Genomic DNA, 19,275 nt, shown 5'->3' with positions numbered 1-19,275 from the left:
ATATAACTGATTCATTTTGTTGTGAAGCTGAAACTAACATACCATTGTAAAGCAATTATGCTCCAATAAAGATGTTTAAAAAAAAAAAAAAATTAAAACTTGTGATATTTTTGTTTAATTTTATAATAAAGGCAAAACTTCCCATCATTAAAATGAACATTTAAAAGCATATCACTTTGAAACTTACCTTTAGTTTCTCCATCATCCCAGAAAAAGTCTCCTTTTGCTTTGTTATCTTCATCTAAAGCAACTATAAGTCCTAGAGGGTTATTTCGGCTGTTAAGTAAGTTTGGGTGCATATATGATTAAAAATAAATGTATAGCGAAATATCTTATAAATAAATCCATTTCAACATAAGGGACTTGGAGGAGTTCTGCATTCACATGAGAACACTGATATTAATAAAATTCATGTCTATACTTATTAGTAATTTATCAATGAGAAAAATAATTCATATGCTTAGAAAATAAATGAAAGGAATAAATACAATACGAAGGGCTTCCCTGGTGGCACAGTGGTTAAGAATCTGCTTGCCAATGCAGAGGACACAGTTTCGAGGCCTGGTCTGGGAAGATCCCACATTCCGGGAGGCAACAAAGCCCGTGTACCACAAATACTGAGTCTGCTCTCTAGAGCCTGTGAGCCACAACTACTGAGCCCACATGCCACAACTACTGAAGCATGTGTGCATACAGCCTGTGCTCCAAAACAAGAGAAGCCACTGCAATGAGAAGCCCATGCACCACAATGAAGAGTAGCCCCCACCCACGCTTGCTGCAACTAGAGAAAGCCCACGCACAGCAACTGAAGACCCAATGCAGCCAAAAATAAATTACTTAATTAAATTAATTTAAAAATGTACAATATGGAATTTCTTGGGGGCCAAGACACCATCAAAATTGAAACGGTATAAAAATATTTCAATTCAAACAACAAAATTAAATATATCTTATAATTGCTCAATTCAACATGTATTTGCCACATACACATTAACCCTAAATTGCAGTGTACCAAGGTTACAAAACAATGAAAAGCACTATAAAATAAAATTTTAAATGCTAAGTGGAATCTCTAATAGTCTTACAAATGAAGCTAATTCTATCATGTGAAATGAAACATGATGAATATTTTTTTAGTTATATATTGCTATAGGTTTTTAAACTTAAAATGAGGCTATACAGTCCAGGTAACTGCTCTATACATAATACATTCCTTCCAACATGCACTCATCCAAGTATATGTTTCTCTTGTTCAATACAGCTCTAGAGTATAACCAATTATTTTGAGAACATCGTCACGAAACAGTTACAATATGAAAGTGATCAATTCTAGAAAACAAAAATAATTAAGTTACTAACACACATCCATTCACTTATTAATTTGTTCCTTCAACAAATATTTAGAGAAAATCAGGAGCCTATTCCATAATAGGCTGACACTACTATTGGTTTGGGGACTAAAGCAGTGAAAAGTCAAGTCTCTGCCTTCATGGAGTTTATAGTCTGGGGGAGTAGAAACACTACATACAAGAAAAAGTAAAAATATAATTCCAGACATTCTTAATGTTATGAAGAAAATACAGCAGAGTAAGGAATAGATATCTATTGGGGTGTTGTAGAATATGGGGAAATGCATAGATTCAATATGACACATTCTGTCCATGTACCCAGAATGAATGTTGCAAGATAAAGCACCAGAATTTTCAAGTTTCTGCTTTTTTTCTAAATAGTTCTCAAATTTATTCTTATTGAACAACTTAGTTTCTATCTTGTTCTTTACTTAACAAAAATATCTACCTCATTTATTAACTTAAAACGTTTTAGCTGAAAGAAAAACATTGTGACATTTATGTATTGAAAATCCAAATATGTAACAACTGACACTTTAATCAATTATATAACTTACTTAATACTTCATTTTTTATTAAGAATCAGCAATTAACTTTAATTATACATATTCTTTAGAGAGTGTCAGTACATTTTGGCATAGGAAATAAATTTCTAATCTATGCTTATTTTTTAAATCAAGAAGTTTGTAGTAATATACATAATTTGATTCTTCTTTTTATAACCATGATGGTTATATGTAGGAAGTCCTTACGTATATCAAATATCTTCTGGTGAAAAAGCTAAATATCAATATTTGATTCTTAATAAAAATGTGAAACATTAAAACTTGAATTATATTTCAGATTTCAGTTAATGCCTTTTCATTTTACCTTGCTGTTGTAGTTACAGCAGGTTGTTGAATGGGGATAATGTAACCTCCTCTAAGATGTAATCCTATTTTGTCTGCTGGAAGATACATATCAACACGTTGTCCTTTCCATGGTCTTTTTGCACCCTAATATTTGGAAGATAAAAATATTTTTTTCATTATTGTAAAGAATTTAAACCCCATTTTACAAGAATTACACATAGAAATAATTCTTACTATGAGAAATTCGTGTCATCTTAGTGAATATTAACATGTCATTTTCTAACTTTTAAAGAAAACTCTTTTTCAGTTTACTGATGAAAGCTGGGTAAAAATAAGTTTGGTTTCACAAAAAAAAATCAACATAGAGCAATCCATTTCCCTTCTACAATAATTAACAATATTCTTAATTAGCACTAATTTTTATTCATTGTTTTGGTTTAAAGTTAACCATGCCTCTAGAAAGAATTTTTTAAAAATCATTTCTTATAAAAATAAAGGGTTTGGGCTTCCCTGGTGGTGCAGTGGTTGAGAGTCCGCCTGCCGATGCAGGGGACACAGGTTAGTGCCCTGGTCCGGGAAGATCCCACATGCCGCGGAGCGGCTGGGCCCGTGAGCCATGGCCGCTGAGCCTGCGCATCCGGAGCCTGTGCTCCGCAACGGGAGAGGCCACAACGGTGAGAGGCCCGCGTAAATAAAAAAATAAAAATAAAGGGTCTGCTTAGCAAATATAAGTGCATTACAAAATACTTTCCTTTAAAATAAATATTCTCAGAAGGTCTTGGTCAATTAAAAAAAATAGGTCGTGTGTATGAATACTGCTACACTGCCTTTTCAAGATTGAGATGAAAATCTTTCCCAAACATTACAATATACATTATAAAAACAAATGTTTAAGATTAGCTTAATACTCAGTTCTTCTGGCCATAAGATGAATATGTAAAATAGGGAAATTATTAAAATAAGTTACTACTCCTTAAAATTACTCTTGACATTTTATTTCCACAATTTAAAATGGATAACTCTACACTAAAGAATATAACTTCGTATTAATCACGTGCAACAAAATATATACTTTCTCACATGCAACAAAATGTACACCCGCACAGACTTCCACATTATTAAAATTTGGAATTATTAATTTTTGTAATAATAACAGAACTACTGAAAAAAAGATATGCTGTGTGTTTGGAGTTGTTTCCATGTACAGATGTTGAACAATATGTACTTGTGATCTATTATTATATTAAGGTTACTTACAGTTTCAAAATCATACCAAGTCGCATTAGGGATGTATGCACTCACTGTATCTGCTCCCTAAAATAAACAAGATAATTTATATATAGATATATAGAGATATATATATATTACTTCAATATGTAATGGAAGAGAATCACATCAAATGTTAAGTTGGATTTTCATAGTGAAGCGAAAAGAAACTTCCTTTGTATTGTTATATTCCAATATTTTCTATATATAGTAATCAAAAGGCTATTTTACTAGCTTTAGATATTATAATGTAAAATATTCCTAAAGCAAAGATGAAATGAATTTAAGTGGCAACTAAAATAATGGATACATGCATTTGTATTTGTATTGCTATAATCTACATGGTAATTGTGAGTATGAACACATTCATTTCCGTATATTTCCACTTTTAAATAACAGATAAAAAACATATAACTCATTCAACTATTTTTCAGCATTTTCATATGATCCACTGGTTTTCAAGTTCACCTTTATTTACAATATAGCAAAATTTCAATGTCTATATCTACTTGAATGAGAATTCCTTTTTATACTATAAGATTTGATTTGATGTCATAAATAAATCTTTCCTTTTCAGAAGAATACTAATTTTATACAACTTTTTTCTCCCCAGTACATATTATATATTTGAACAGCATAAATCTACTTAATATATTTATAATTTTTCACAATTTCTTCTGCATTTAGAATTCAATTTAACACTTATCAGGTTGAAGCAGTCTATTGAGTAACATTTATTACCCAGATGTTTTGTAATTTAGTGTGGATTTGATTACACAAAGTTTCCATTAAAATATAAATTTATTAAAATTGTATCCTACCTGTTTCAAGACAGGGGTAATAAGTAATGAGGGGCCCCATAAGAACTGAGTGTCCTCAATCCAGCTATTAGTATCCTCATAAAACCTAAGAACAATGACAATATTTACAATACAAAGATAAAAAATAAGTTTATTCAAATTCTTCATTTGGTTTATGTTTTAAGTTTCTCCCTGGGAATAATTATTGTCTTTAATTTTACTTATTTGATATGTCATTTTGAATCTATAGTTATTACACCCTTATGGTTCATCTGACACTCAAAAAAAGAAGGTAGAAAGGAAGGGAGAGAGGGGAGAAAAGAGGGAGAGAGGGAGAGAGGAAATTCGTTCATTTGGGACTCAAAAAAATCCATCATATATGATAAGGCTCCTTTTTATCTGTAATAAACAACTATTCTGTTTAATTCATTTTTCTCCTGTAAGATAGGTCCATAAAGTACCAGAAATATTTCATATTCTACTTTCCTCCTTTTACACTTTTTTCTTTATAAACTCCCATTTTGACTTGGATTTGAAAGGATCTTTAGTCATTTCTTGAGGAAAGTCCCTGCCTTGGTCAAGAAGTACAAAGACAAGCACAATTCATTGTTTTGTAGCTATACTATACACTATCTATAATTAGTTGATTTTCACAATATATACATGATTATGTTTTCAGTATTCTATATTTAATATTGCTTATTGATATAATTTCTCAAATTATTCCACATATCTTTTTCCTTTTAAGTTCTATGCAGTTCTCACATTTCTAGATTAATCTTGTCCAATTCACCAAATTAATTATATTTATTACTATCATTCCACAGTTAATCAACTTATTTACATAAGTGTAAGAAAAAGCAGTAGAATCTACTTGACATCTTGATTTACCCCTATTAATTTTTCATATGTCTGAATATAATTTGAAAGACACTGAAATTCTTGAACACAGTACTCACTCATGAAGAACTGGCCTTGCTACTGTTTCTCCAAACATATGGGCTTTATAAAATAGAGTATAGAGGAAAGGTAACAAGGTATAGCGAATATTCAAATAGTGCCTTGATGAATTAACCAAAAGAGAATTCGGTCCAAAAAATGCTGGATCCTGATGCTGTGGCATAAATAGAGGAATTGAAATAAGAAAGTTAAAACATGAATGAAAATTAAAATAGAAGCATTAAATATATTTTTGAAAACCAAAATGTATACATTTTACCTTGTTTGTAAAAAGTTGAGATTACTCCTATTTCATTATCAAAGGATATGAATTTCTAACTTTTATGTTTTCATTTGGATATATATATATATATAAATTAAACTTTATTTTAAAGTGGACATTTCCCTTTTAAATATACATACTTAGAGAAGATGGAAATTATTTTAACAAAGCATTCTTCTCTTCTATTATTTGTGATAGATTGAATTATTGGTCCCAATTTTCATGCCTCCTTGTACCCTCAACTTTTGCTATGTGACTTTGCACCTACCTCTAGCAGTGGATTGTACTTCCCCACCACTTGGCTTTGTGCTCAGCTATATGACATACTCTGGCCAATGGAGTCTTACTACATGTGACACCTTCAAGTAAGGGCTGGAAATGTGCTTGCCTGAGGACTTGCTGCCTTGTGCCTTGCCATTGCTATTAGGACAATAAGCCCAAATGGTCTGCTAGCCAAGGGATACAGGGAACAGAGCTGCCTGGCCAGCCTATAGGCTTGCAACTTGAAGGACAGCCTCCTTGCTGAGCCCAAGCTAGATTAGCTGACTCTCTCAGCCAAGGTTTAATGATGTGAGCAAACCTGCTTACATTTCCTGCTATGGGTAACAAAATTAACTGAGCGAACCAGCTACTGCTTCCCTAGATTCATCATCATATTTACCGCAAAGTCACATTTCCATTTGGCTGCTCCCAGGAAATCAATGAGCAAGGTGGGACTACTATTCAGGCCCATTCCAGGGAGATACAGGGGTCTCCCAGCGGTCAACTTTACCTTGAGGACTCCCTACTGGACTGTAATTTCCTTAGAACTGGGCTGTAGTATATAACTCTCCCTATCAAACCTTCTTTGCCTTCATCTTCACCTGGTTCAGACCCGAATTGTGATCTGAAGGCTCTCTCCACTTTCTCCTGCTTCCTCTCCTTTATCTACCACAAGTGCTTCACCAATAAATCTCTAACACCTCTAATTGTCTCTTGGCATCTGCTTTTTGGAGGACAGAGATAAACACAAATTATAATGTAATTCATATCAGGATCTCCCATGAACGCAAATTTCTTGAAGCATCACTTAGGTAGATTAGGAAGTGACGAATATCCAATTTATATCTTTTACTTCTGTACTATCACACTTCCTTCCAGGCTGAGCTCTGAGTAGTTGACCCTCTTCTCAAAGAGAATTAAGCCCCAGTGTGCGCACCGTGAATAATTTTTAACCAACATGTACTTAATTGACTTAATGCTTTCACCTAATTTCCTCATTCCCTTTGAGAAATATACCTATGAGAGCTCACTGCATACTGAATGCTCAGTTCAGATGCATGTTTTAAAAGCGTTAGTTTTATTTTTTCCCCACCTGTCATTACAGTTTTACCTATTACAGAAAGACTATGGCCTCAAACTGCTTTGCAAGTATCTTTAATTTCTTGTGTATCTTTAATGAAAGAAAAACTGGAAATCCTTAATAGTATATTATATTTTTATGAAAGTTACCTGAACTTATATTGTTAGAATGTAAGAATCCAGACTCAAAAAGCTTTGTCCTTAACTTAAAATATTGTGATTTAACACATGTGTATATGCTTTAGGCTTAAATAAAATATTTATGCTATGACTATGTCTCATGATTTCCTTATTTGATCATATTTATATATACAAAATATTTATAGACCTTGAGAAGAGGACTTCCAACTCTTCTTTATGAATTATACTACAAACTTTCAGACCAGATCTTCTATAGATATAAATTTAAGTTTAAAATTATGTTTTATTTTGAAACATGGAGAACAAGAGGCATTTACCTCATATCCATCAGCATTATGGTTTCTGGAAAATGGATAAAAAGCCCCAAGTTGCATCCACCTTCTGCAAAGCTCTTCTGTGGTCTCAGCCACAAATCCACAGATATCTGCTCCAACCTAAATAACATATATATCTATTATTTACAGTGTAAGGATTCTCAGATTTGCCCAGAGCATCACATTTTATGCCTCAACTGATTAATTTGCACTAACAATCTTTTTGTTTTACTGTCTTCATATACTCTTCCTTGGCCAAGTTTATTTTCCATTTTTGCCACATTACTTGCCACTAATTGAATGTATAAAGCTAAAATTGTATTATTAAAATGTGTTGCTTCTTTTTTTTTTTTTTTTTTTTTTTTTGTGGTACGTGGGCCTCTCACTGTTGCGGCCTCTCCCGTTGCAGAGCACAGGCTCCGAACGCGCAGGCTCAGCGGCCATGGCTCACGGACCCAGCTGCTCCACGGCATGGGGGATCTTCCCGGACAAGGGCACGAACCTGTGTCCCCTGCATCGGCAGGCGGACTCTCAACCACTGCGCCACCAGGGAAGCCCAATGTGTTGCTTCTTAATCGAAAACTCACCACCTATGATTTGACTTTTCCTATTTATAATATATTACTGTAGGAGTAAAATAGTATTAAAAAAATTGCCAGATGTATGCTCATATATAATTGCATTCCTCATCATTCAAGGACCCTCCAGAGGGGGGAAAATAACAAAACAAAACAACAAAAAAACTATTATCCTTAACTTACTATCAATATTTACTGTTTACAAGCATTTCTTTATTTTTCTAAATAGTATATATGTATCTATAAACAATATATAACATTGTTTTGCATTGCTTATTAACTTTGTATAGATGGCATGTTGTATGCATTACACTGTATTTCACTTTTTTCTGTGTTACTTTTGTGAGATTAAGTTATGTTAATATGGCTGTAGTTCTCTATTGTATGAGATCCCATCACTATAAAACATGCTTCTATGAAGTGTCTATATAGATTTCTTTGTGAATATGTAAAATGTAGTCTTATTCTGTAATATATATATGTGTATATATATATATATATAGGATTATTTTCCTGATTTATTGGAAATGTACATTGTTTAATCAAAACTGGTTGTTACCATTTATAAGCACAGTCACAGTACATAAAAGCTGCCATTGCTCCATTTTCTTGCCAATTTCTGATATTTTCAGACTTTTAATTTTTATCACCTATATATATTAAATGTACCTTACCAAAGTTTTTACTTGCATTTGTCTGATTACTAGGAAAGTTGAGAATTTTTTTCATATTTTTATTGAATCCATATGGATTTCTCGCTGTATAGAATTGCTTGTATATATCCTTTGCTAATTTTTCTACTGTTTTTACCTTCTACAGATTTATAGTAGGTTCTTCAAATTAAATACTAATCATTTGTTGGTTATACGAATTGAAAATATAATTTTCCAGTAGTAGAAATGTTTTATTTCTAACTTTTTAAAACAGACTTTTGATGAACAGAAGTTTTCATTTTGTTGTAACCAAATTAATGTATCTTTATTATTTGTGCCTTCTGTGTTCTGTTTATGAAATTCTTCTCTTAACATAATGTCATAAAGTTACCCACTTATATTTTCTTCTAAGATGTTTAAAGTTTAATTTTCACACATCGATTGGGTATGAGGTGAGACAGAAAGCCATTTTACTTTATTTTTTAAATGGATAATCAATTGTCCATATGAATGGTTGATACTTTCCTCACTGATCTACAGTGATAGTGCTACCATTAAACAAATTTCCATTAATGTATGGGCCCATGTCCTATTTTGCAATATTAATCTATTTGAATATTCACAGTTAAGTATCATTGTGTTATTATTTTATCTGGTAAGGCAAATACTTGTGCTCTTTTCTACTTCTTTAAATTGTATTGTCTTCCATATGAAGTTTAGAATAATCTTTTATATTCTTCAAATTCCCTGTATAGTTTAAATTGGAATATCACTGAATTTGGATAATAGTTTGGGGAGAATGCATATTTCTAGTATATTGAGACTTCTTTTCCATGAAAACGGTATATCTTTAATTTACTAAGTTATTAAAATTTCTCTTAAAAAGTCCTACACTTAGTTTGAATATTTACTCCTGGTTATTGTGTATTAATTAGTTGCTATACTGTATAGTATAAGATGAAATACATCTTAACATTGCTTATTTTTTTCTTCTTTTTCTGCACAAAACTTGCCATGTATTGGTCTATTTTATTCAAACTTTCAGAGTCACCTTTGTACTTTGTTAACTTTTCTCTAGAAACATTGCTTTCATTGCATCCATTTCTTCTCTTATTTTCATTACCTACATCTTTAGGTTTATTCTGCTTTTCTTTTTCCATTTTCTTAATTCATGCCCTTCATTAATTAATATTCAACTCTTTGTTTATAATCTAAACATTTAAGGTCAAAATTTTTCTTCTAAATACCAATTCAGCTGGTATCCCACAGTTCTGATATGAAGTACAATTGTTAGCTTTCAGTTTTAAGGTTTTCCTCTCATTTCCATTCAGTTTATTTTGGTGAATCATTTGGTAATGTGTTTTTTTTTACTTTCCAAATTCAATATGCTATGTGTGTGTGTGTGTGTGTGTGTGTTAGTTTTTTTGGTGGTTTGCTTTTGGTTTTCATTTGGTTCAATGAATATGAAAGAATAAATGAACAACTATAATTTTCTAAATGTTTTACATTTATTTTGTTATGTAATGACACTCTTTAGTGTTGAATATGAACATTACATAGTTCTTGGTTTTGCTTGATATAGAGGCTTACCAAATTTCTTATGTTTAGAATTGCATATAGAAGTTTTCTCTGCTTTAAAAATTTGAAAATTTTCTGTCATTATTTTTTATCTTTTAAATAGAGGAAAGAGCTTTATTTTTTTAACCTAAACTGACAGTCTAGTATTTTAAATATATCTAGACTTTTGATATTTACTTTTATTACAATCCCAAATTTGGATTTTTCTCTACCATTTTCTCTGGTGCTTTATATTTATTATATAAGCTTTTCTATACTTTGTTTATACTGACATTTGTTTCATGAATTAGTTTGATTTGATTGAATTTTCTTCATTCTGTTTTTCTATTCTAATGGCTTGAGTGTTATAGACATCATCAACAATCTTATTTTCCTCATAAATTCCCTAGGAATAAAGACTTAAATTTTCTGTCACATACCTTCAATCATTTTACTGAAAATCATTGATGATAATACTACAAAATTAATTGTAATTACAGTGTTTATAAATAACATGGTATAACACCACTTACCAAAGGTATTCCAAACAAACCAAACTCCAGCATTCCTGTAATAGACCATTCCATTTGTTCCCAAGAAGCAGTATTGTCTCCTAACCAATGTGCAGCATAGCTTCCAGATCCAGCAAAAGTTGACCGGGAGAGAATAAAGCTTCTTTTATTTGGAAAAACTTTTTGTACAGCTCTAAAACAAAATCAAATTAATAAATAACATTTACTTTAAAATAATATTGATTTTATAAATTCTAAAATCTTAATTTCAATGCATGGATTACAGCTCCTAGAGCCAAGCCATAATATTTGCAACTATTTTATCAATATTTTATATTAATTTTGTATTTAGCTATAAATATTTACTTAGTTAAATGCATTCTGATCAAACACAGAGAAAACAAATCTTCTAGAAAAGACTTAAACTTTGAATAATATTCTTTACCAAATTAAGCATGTGCTTTTTTTGTATCCACTCAATATTTGTTTTTGAAATGTATGATTTAAACCCATTGAAATCTCTTTGCACTACAAAATATTTTTACAACACAAAATACAGTAATCTGAATTTGAACACAATACACATTTTTGTGGTTCAATGATGTTAATTACACCTTAATATCTGCATTTTCAAATATTATCAAGCAATGTTGAAATAAAACTAATATATTTGACAGGCATTTTATTTTGTTCTTAGAAGTTCCTCATCCACCAATATTGGCATTATTGATCTCACCACTATTGGTACCTCAATGTTGTTGACAAATTTTTTCCATAATTGGAAAATAATCAGAAAAAAGATACAAAAGTTTAATTCAGTATCTAAAGTTATCGACTACCATAGTAAAAGTATAATAGTATTCTCATGTGCTTTTTTGATAATATTACTTATATATGAACTATAGTGCTCTTTTTTCTTTCTAGAATTTATTTACTTATATTCCATGACATATAATGCTCTGTTAAGTAAACAAACACTATGAAGATACTGTATAAAATTCTGATATCATGGTATGATCTGGGACCAAATATTGTTTTGAATTAAAATTTGAATACAGTTAATTATGAGAAAATTTTAAATTTATAGACACAGAATCTGGTTTTTATTAACTATAGCATTATAGATCCTTATACTATGCTTGGAAAAGAATAGGCAATCAATATATGATTGTCCCCTTCCTTTGTTTTGTATCATGCTCCTTTTTTATATACAAGCAACACATTCCATTAGAGAATTAATTTGTGAGATAATACATAGAAACCTATACATTAATCGAAACTCTTGTCATTTTTTTTGTTATTTATTTATTTATTTTTAACATTTTTATTGGAGTATAATTGCTTTAAAATGGTTAGTTTCTGCTGTATAACAAAGTGAATCAACTGTACGTATACATATATCACCATATCACCTCCCTCTTGCCTCTCACTCATACCCCCCGATCCCACACCTCCAGCTGGTCACAAAGCACCAAGCTGATCTGCCTGTGCTGTGCATCTGCTTCCCACTAGCTATCTATTTTACATTTCATAATGTATATATGTCAATGCCACTCTCTCACTTCATCCCAGCTTACACTTCCCCCTCCCTGTGTCCTCGAGTCCATTCTCTACATCTGTGTCTTTATTCCTGTCCTGCCCTTAGGTTCTTTAGAACGATTTTTTTCTTCTTAGATTCCATATATATGTGTTAGAATATGGTATTTGTTTTTCTCTTTCTGACTTACTTCACTCTGTATGACAGACTCTAGGTCCATCCACCTCACTACAAATAACTCAATTTCGTTTCTTTTTATGGCTGAGTAATATTCCATTGTATATATGTGCCACATCTTATTTATCCATTCATCTGTCGATGGACACTCAGGTTGCTTCCATGTCCTGGCTATTGTACATAGAGCTGCAATGAACATTATGGTGCATGACTCTTTTTGAATTCTAATTTTCTCAGGATATATGCAGAGTAGAGGGATTGCTGGGTCGTATGGTAGTTCTATTTCTAGTTTTTTAAGGAACCTCCATGCTGTTCTCCATAGTGGCTGTATAAATTTACATCCCCACCAACAGTGCAAGAGGGTTTCCTTTTCTCCACACCCTCTCCAGCATTTATTGTTTGTAGATTTTTTGATGATGGACATTCTGACTGGTGTAAGGTGATACCTCACTGTAGTTTTGATTTGCATTTCTCTAATGATTAGTGATGTTGAGCACCCTTTATGTGTTTGTTAGCAATCTGTGTATCTTTTTCGGGAGAAATGTCTATTTAGGTCTTCTGCCCATTTTTGGATCAGGTGGTTTGTTTTCTTAATATTGAGTTGCATGAGCTGCTTGTACACTTTGGAGATTAATCCTTTGTCAGTTGCTTCATTTGCAAATATTTTCTCCCATTCTGAGTGTTGTCTTTTGGTCTTGTTTATGGTTTCCTTTGCTGTGCAAAAGTTTTAAGTTTCATTACGTTCCACTTGTTTACATTTCCATTTCTCCAGGTGGGTCAAAAAGGATCTCACTATGATTTACGTCACAGAGTCTTCTGCCTATGTTTTCCTCTAAGAGTTTTATAGTGTCTGACCTTACATTTAGGTCTTTAATCTATTTTGAGTTTACTTTTGTATATGGTGTTAGGGAGTGTTCTAATTTCATTCTTTTACCTGTAGGTCTCCAGTTTTCCCAGCACCACTTATTGAAGAGGCTGTCTTTTCTCCAACATATATTCTTGCCTCCTTTATCAAAAATAAGGTAACCAAATGCGCGTGGGTTTATCTCTGGGCTTTCCATCCTGTTCCATTGACCTATATTTCTGTTTTCGTGCCAGTACCATACTCTCTTGATTACTGTACCTTTGTAATATAGTCTGAAGTCCGGGAGCCTGATTCCTCCAGCTTCCTTTTTCTTTCTCAAGATTTCTTTGGCTCTTCAGGGTCTTTTGTTTTTCCATACAAATTGTGAAATTTTTTGTTGTAGTTCTTTGAAAAATGCCATTGGTAGTTTGATAAGAATTGTAGTGAATCCATAGATTGCCTTGGGTAGTATAGTCATTTTCACAATGTTGATTCTTCCAACCCAAGAACATGGTATATCTCTCCATCTGTTTGTATCATCTTTAGTATATTTCATCAGTGTCCTATAGTTTTCTGCATACAGGTCTTTTGTCTCCCTAGGTAGGTTTATTCCTAGATATTTTATTCTTTTTTTTGCAATGGTAAATGGGAGTGTTTTCTTAATTTCTCTTTAAGATTTTTCATCATTAATGTATAGAAATGCAAGAGATTTCTGTGCATTAATTTTGTATCCTGCTACTTTACTGAATTCATTGATTAGCTGTATTAGTTTTCTGGTAGCATCCTTAGCATTCTGTATGTATAATATCATGTCTTCTGCAAAGAGTGACCTTTACTTCTTCTTTTCTGATTTGGATTCCTTTTATTTCTTTTTCTTCTCTGTTTGCTGTAGGTAAAACTTCCAAAACTGTGTTGAATAATAGTGGTGAGAGTGGAAAACCTTGCCTTGTTCCTGATCTTAGAGGCAATGGTTTCAATTTTTCACCACTGAGAATGATGTTGGCTGTGGGTTTGTCATATATGGCCTTTATTATGTTGAGGTAGGTTCCCTCTATGCCTACTTTCTGGAGGGTTTTTATCATAAGTGGGTTTTGAATTTTGTCAAAAGTTTTTCTGCATCTATTGAGATGATCATATGGTTTTTCTCCTTCAATTTATCACATTGATTAATTTGCGTATATTGAAGAATCCTTGCTTTCCTGGGATAATCCCCACTTGATCATGGTGTATGATCCTTTTAATGTGTTCTTGGATTCTGTTTGCCAGTATTTTTTGAGGATTTTTGCATCTATGTTCATCAGTGATGTTGGTCTGTAGTTTTCTTTCTCCGTGACATCTTTGTCTACTTTTGGTTTCAGGGTGATGGTGGCCTAATAGAATGAGTTTGGGAGTGTTCCTCCCTCTGCTATATTTTGGAGGAGTTTGTGAAGGATAGGTGTTAGCACTTCTCTATAGTTTTTATGGAATTCGCCTGTGAAGCCATCTTGTTCTGGGCTTTTGTTTGTTGGAAGATTTTTAATCACAGTCTCAATTTCAGTGCTTGTGATTCATCTCTTTATATTTTTTATTTCTTCCTGGTTCAATCTTGAAGGTTGTGCTTTTCTAATAATTTGTCCATTTCTTCCAGGTTGTCCAGCTTATTGGCATATAGTTTCTTGTAGTAATCTCTCATGATCCTTCATATTTCTGCCGTGTCAGTGTTACTTCTCCTTTTTCATTTCTAATTCTATTGATTTGAGTTTTTTCCTTTTCTTGATGACTCTGGCTAAAGGTTTATCAATTTTGTTTATCTTGTCAAAGAACCATCTTTTAGTTCTATTGATCTTTGCTATCTTTCCTTATTTCTTTTTCATTTATTTCTGATCTAATCTTTATGATTTCTTTCCTTCTTCCAACTTTGTAGGGTTTTTTGTTGTTGTTGTTGTTCTTTCCCTAATTGCTTTAGGTGTAAGGTTAGACTGTTTATTTGAGATATTTCTTCTTTTTGGAGGTAGATTTCTCTTGCTATAAATTTCCCTGTTAGAACTGCTTTTGCTACATCCCATACGTTTTGGGTCATCATGTTTTCATTGTCATGTGTTTCTCGGTATTTTTTGATTTCTTCTTTGATTTCTTCAGTGATCTTTTGGATATTTAGTAGTGTATTGTTTCACTTCCATGTGGTTTTGTTTTGTTTTGTTTTTTTGTTTTTACAGTTTTTGTTGTCTAATTGATATCTAATCTTGTAGCACTGTGGTCAGAAAAGATACTTAATATGATATCAATTTTCTTAAATTGACCAAGGCTTGATCTCTGATCCAGGATATGATCTATCCTGGAGAATGTTCCATGAGTTCTTGAGAAGAAAGTGTATTCTGTTGTTTTTTGGATGGAATGTCCTATAAATATCGATTAAGTCCATGTTGTTTAATGTATCATTTAAAGCTTGTGTTTCCTTATTTATTTTCATTTTGGATGATCTGTCCATTGATGAAAACGGAGTTTTAAAGTCCCCAATTATGATTGTGTTACTGTCGATTTCCCTTTTCATGGCTGTTAGTATTTGCCTTATGTATAAAGGTGCTCCTATGTTGGGGGCATAAATATTTACAATTGTTATATCTTCTACTTGGATAGATCCCTTGACTATTATGTTGTTACCTTCTCTGCCCCTTGTAATAGTCTTTATTTTTATATCTATTTTGTCTGATATGAGAATTGCTACTCCAGATTTCTTTTGATTTCCTTTTGCATGGTATATCTTTTTCCATCCCCTCACTTTCAGTCTTTATGTGTCTGAACAGTGTCTCTTGTAGAAAGCATATATACAGGTCTTGTTTTTTGTATCCATTCAGCTGGTCTATGTCTTATGGGTGGAACATTTAATCCATTTACTTTTATGGTAGTTATTTATGTATATGTTGCTATTACCATTTTCTCAATTGTTTTGGTTTTGTTATTGTAAGTATTTTCCTTCTCTGTGTTTCCTGTCTAGAGAAGTGTCTTTAGCATTTTTTGTAAAGCTGGTTTAGTGGTACTGAATTCTCTTAAGTTTTGCTTCCCTGTAAATGTTTTAATTTCTCTGTCAAATCTGAATGAGATCCTTGCTGGATAGAGTAACCTTGGTTGTAGGTTTTTCCTTTTCATCACTTTAAATATGTCCTGCCACTCCCTTCTGGCTTTCATAGTTTCTGCTGAAAGATCAGCTGTTAACCTTATGGGGATTCCTTTGCAGGTTATTTGTTGTTTTTCCCTTGCTGCTTTTAGCATTTTTTCTTTTCTATTTAATTTTTGATAGCTTGATTATTATGTGTCTTGATGTATTTCTCCTTGGATATATACTGTATGGGACTCTCTGTGCTTCCTTGCACTTGATTGACTATTTCCTTTCCCATATTAGGGAAGTTTTCAACTATAATCTCTTCATATATTTTCTCAGTCCCGTTCTTTTTATCTTCTTCTTCTGAGGCTCCTATAATTCGAATGTTGGTGTGTTTAATGTTGTCCCAGAGGTCTCTGAGACTCTCTTCAATTATTTTCATTCGTTTTTCTTTATACTGTTCTGAGGTAGTTATTTCTACTATTTTATCTTCCAGGTCACTTATCCGTTCTTCTTCCTCAGTTATTCTGCTCTTCATTCCTTCCAGAGAATTTTTAATTTCATTTATTGTGTTGTTCATCATTGTTTGTTTGCTCTTCTGTTCTTCTAGGTCCTTGTTAAACTTTTTTCTTCTTTCTCCATTCTATTTCCAGGATTTTGGATCATCTTTACTATGATTACTCTTAATTCTTTTTCAGGTAGACTGCCTCTTTCCTCTTCATTTGTTTGGTCTGGTGGGTTTTTGCCTTGCTCCTTCATCTGCTGTGTGTTTCTCTGTCTTCTCAATTTGCTTAACTTACTATGCTTGCAGTCTCCTTTTCGCAGGCTGCAGTTTCGTAGTTCCCATTTTTTTTGGTGTCTGCTTCCAGTGGCTAAGTTTGGTTCATTGGGTTGTGTATGCTTCCTGCTGGAGGGCACTAGTGCCTGTGTTCTGCTGCGTTAGGCTGGTACTTGTCTTTCTGGTGGGCAGTACCACGTCCAGTTGTGTGTTTGGGGGTGTCTGTGACCTTATTATGATTTTAGGCAGCCTCTCTGCTAATGGCTGGGGTTGTGTTCCTGTCTTGCTAGTTGTTTGGCATGGGTTGTCTAGCACTGAAACTTGCTGGCCATTGGGTGGAGCTTGGTCTTCGTTTTGAGATGGAGATCTCTGGGAGAGCTCTCACCATTTGATATTATGTGGGGCTGGGAGGTCTCTGGTGGTCCTGTGTCCTGAGCTCAGCTCTCTCACCTCAGAGGCTCAAGCCTGACAGCAGGCTGGAGCACCAAGACCCTGGTCTTCAACTTGCTGAGCCATGCTAGAGATTTTGGACTTGCCAGCCTCCATAACTGTGTGAGCCAAGTTCAGACACTGGATCAGCAGGCACCTTGATCTTGGATTTCCTGGTCTCAAGAACTTTTTCTTTTCCTTTGTGCTTAAGCCTAGTTTCACTTGTTCACAGGGGGCTCAATGCTGAGGCCTCACACCTGGCCCTTCAGACCAGAGTTCCTCCTATGAAACAACTGTGTTGACACCTCAGCTTAGGGTCCCATGTGCAGAAGCCTGAAACTCTTGTTTTTTAAAAATAAAGACTTGTTTTAGAAGCATCATTCTCTCAGGCCAATTGTGAATTTCATGCTTAGAGCACATATTCAGAGATACCAAACTGAATCAAAATTTGAAAGGAAAATTTCAATTTATGAATTAAAAAAGAATCAGTTTTATTCATATATCATGTAGTTCTTGATAACTAAGTTTCAAATTTATGAAGATTAGTAAAAGAGGTGATGCTTTTAATGTCCTAATTTTTCACCATGAAAATATTTTTTGTTGCTTTCCTACTCTTGTTATTTTCCACTATATGTAAATTACCAAATATGTTTCTAGGCAATAAATATTAAAGGGCTTTCTGAGTGAAATTGCACTTACTTCTCTGTGGCTATAGCCATACTGTATCCATAGAGGCTGTGAACATCATACTGTTTCCCCCAGTGTTGCACAGCATCCATGCAAATTGTTTTGGAATACAGGATTTTGTCAAGAATATCTTAGAAAAAAATATAAGAAATAAATTCTTAAGGAATATTTTGCCATTTTAAACTTTATAATCCTTATGTGATGTGCTATGTAATACCATATTTAGTTAAAAAGTAATGAACAACAACAATTTATGCTAAGTTCCAGTTGGGTCTTCACCCTTTTAACAATTACATTTGCACTTACAATTATGAATACCCTGTTTCCTAACTTCAGTAATAAATAAATCCATGGAGAAAATAGACTTTAATATGCATATATAAATATATATATTTATTATAAATCATATAACTATAGACCCATTTGAAAGCTTTATAATTTATTTAAATATAACCTAATTCCACACATGTAGACCTGTTACACAATAACAAATCATTTAAATCTCTGTTTTTCAGTTTTTATTGTGCTTTAATTTGCAGGCTTATATTGTACTGTGATAATTATTGTTATCTTTATTCAGATGTCCTTATAATAATCTACTCCCCTCAGAGCACTTCTTTTTCTTTGGTGAAATTTTTTTTACCGATTTTAATGATGAAAATGTGCTTTTTGGAACAAGTGAGATGTAACTATTCACATCAGGTACATCTAATAACTGCAGAGACTTAAAGCAAAGTGCTCAAGGAAAAATTCTGATCACTTAAATTATGATTTCAAACAAATTTTGTTTCTTTTCATTAATCATTTAATCATGGGCAGTTCATCAGAGGTAAAGACAAATCAATAATCTACACCAAAATTTAAAAACATGCTTCTTCTCTTAGACATAAATATTTTGGCCAGAAATAAAACAAAAAAGTAAACAAAATACCACAGTTATTTCAGGGTCGCAAAATTATATCAAAGTTTGTGATTTAGAAATATATGCTACAATTTAGCAGTAAATAAAGATAATTGTTCTCAATTAATGATAAGGAGATAGTTAAATGAAATTTACCAGGAGTAAAAGCTGGGTAATTCAGTTTGTTGTCACTGCATCCTTTCTTTGAACCATGAATAAAGCTGGAGACTTCATTCATGTCCTGAATGGATATAAGATA

The 19,275-nt window shown here is 32.7% G+C and overlaps 1 protein-coding gene across 1 annotated transcript in view; it reads right to left on the bottom strand.

The window, feature by feature from the left end:
• Positions 1-19,275, bottom strand: part of SI (sucrase-isomaltase) — a 125,515-nt gene that overhangs the window by 53,632 nt on the left and 52,608 nt on the right. The window contains exons 14-22 of the mRNA XM_030857021.2: positions 19,173-19,257; positions 18,128-18,245; positions 10,606-10,777; positions 7,288-7,404; positions 5,226-5,380; positions 4,288-4,372; positions 3,458-3,514; positions 2,220-2,344; positions 188-276 (exon numbers count right to left, since the gene is read on the bottom strand). Coding sequence (XP_030712881.1) covers positions 188-276; positions 2,220-2,344; positions 3,458-3,514; positions 4,288-4,372; positions 5,226-5,380; positions 7,288-7,404; positions 10,606-10,777; positions 18,128-18,245; positions 19,173-19,257 — 1,003 coding nt within the window. The remainder of the gene's footprint in view (positions 1-187; positions 277-2,219; positions 2,345-3,457; positions 3,515-4,287; positions 4,373-5,225; positions 5,381-7,287; positions 7,405-10,605; positions 10,778-18,127; positions 18,246-19,172; positions 19,258-19,275) is intronic.

Source organism: Globicephala melas, chromosome 4 (genome assembly GCF_963455315.2).
Source record: "Globicephala melas chromosome 4, mGloMel1.2, whole genome shotgun sequence".
NCBI lineage: Eukaryota > Metazoa > Chordata > Mammalia > Artiodactyla > Delphinidae > Globicephala > Globicephala melas.
Note: the sequence above shows the minus strand (reverse complement) of the source record. Positions and strands in the feature narration are given on the sequence as shown.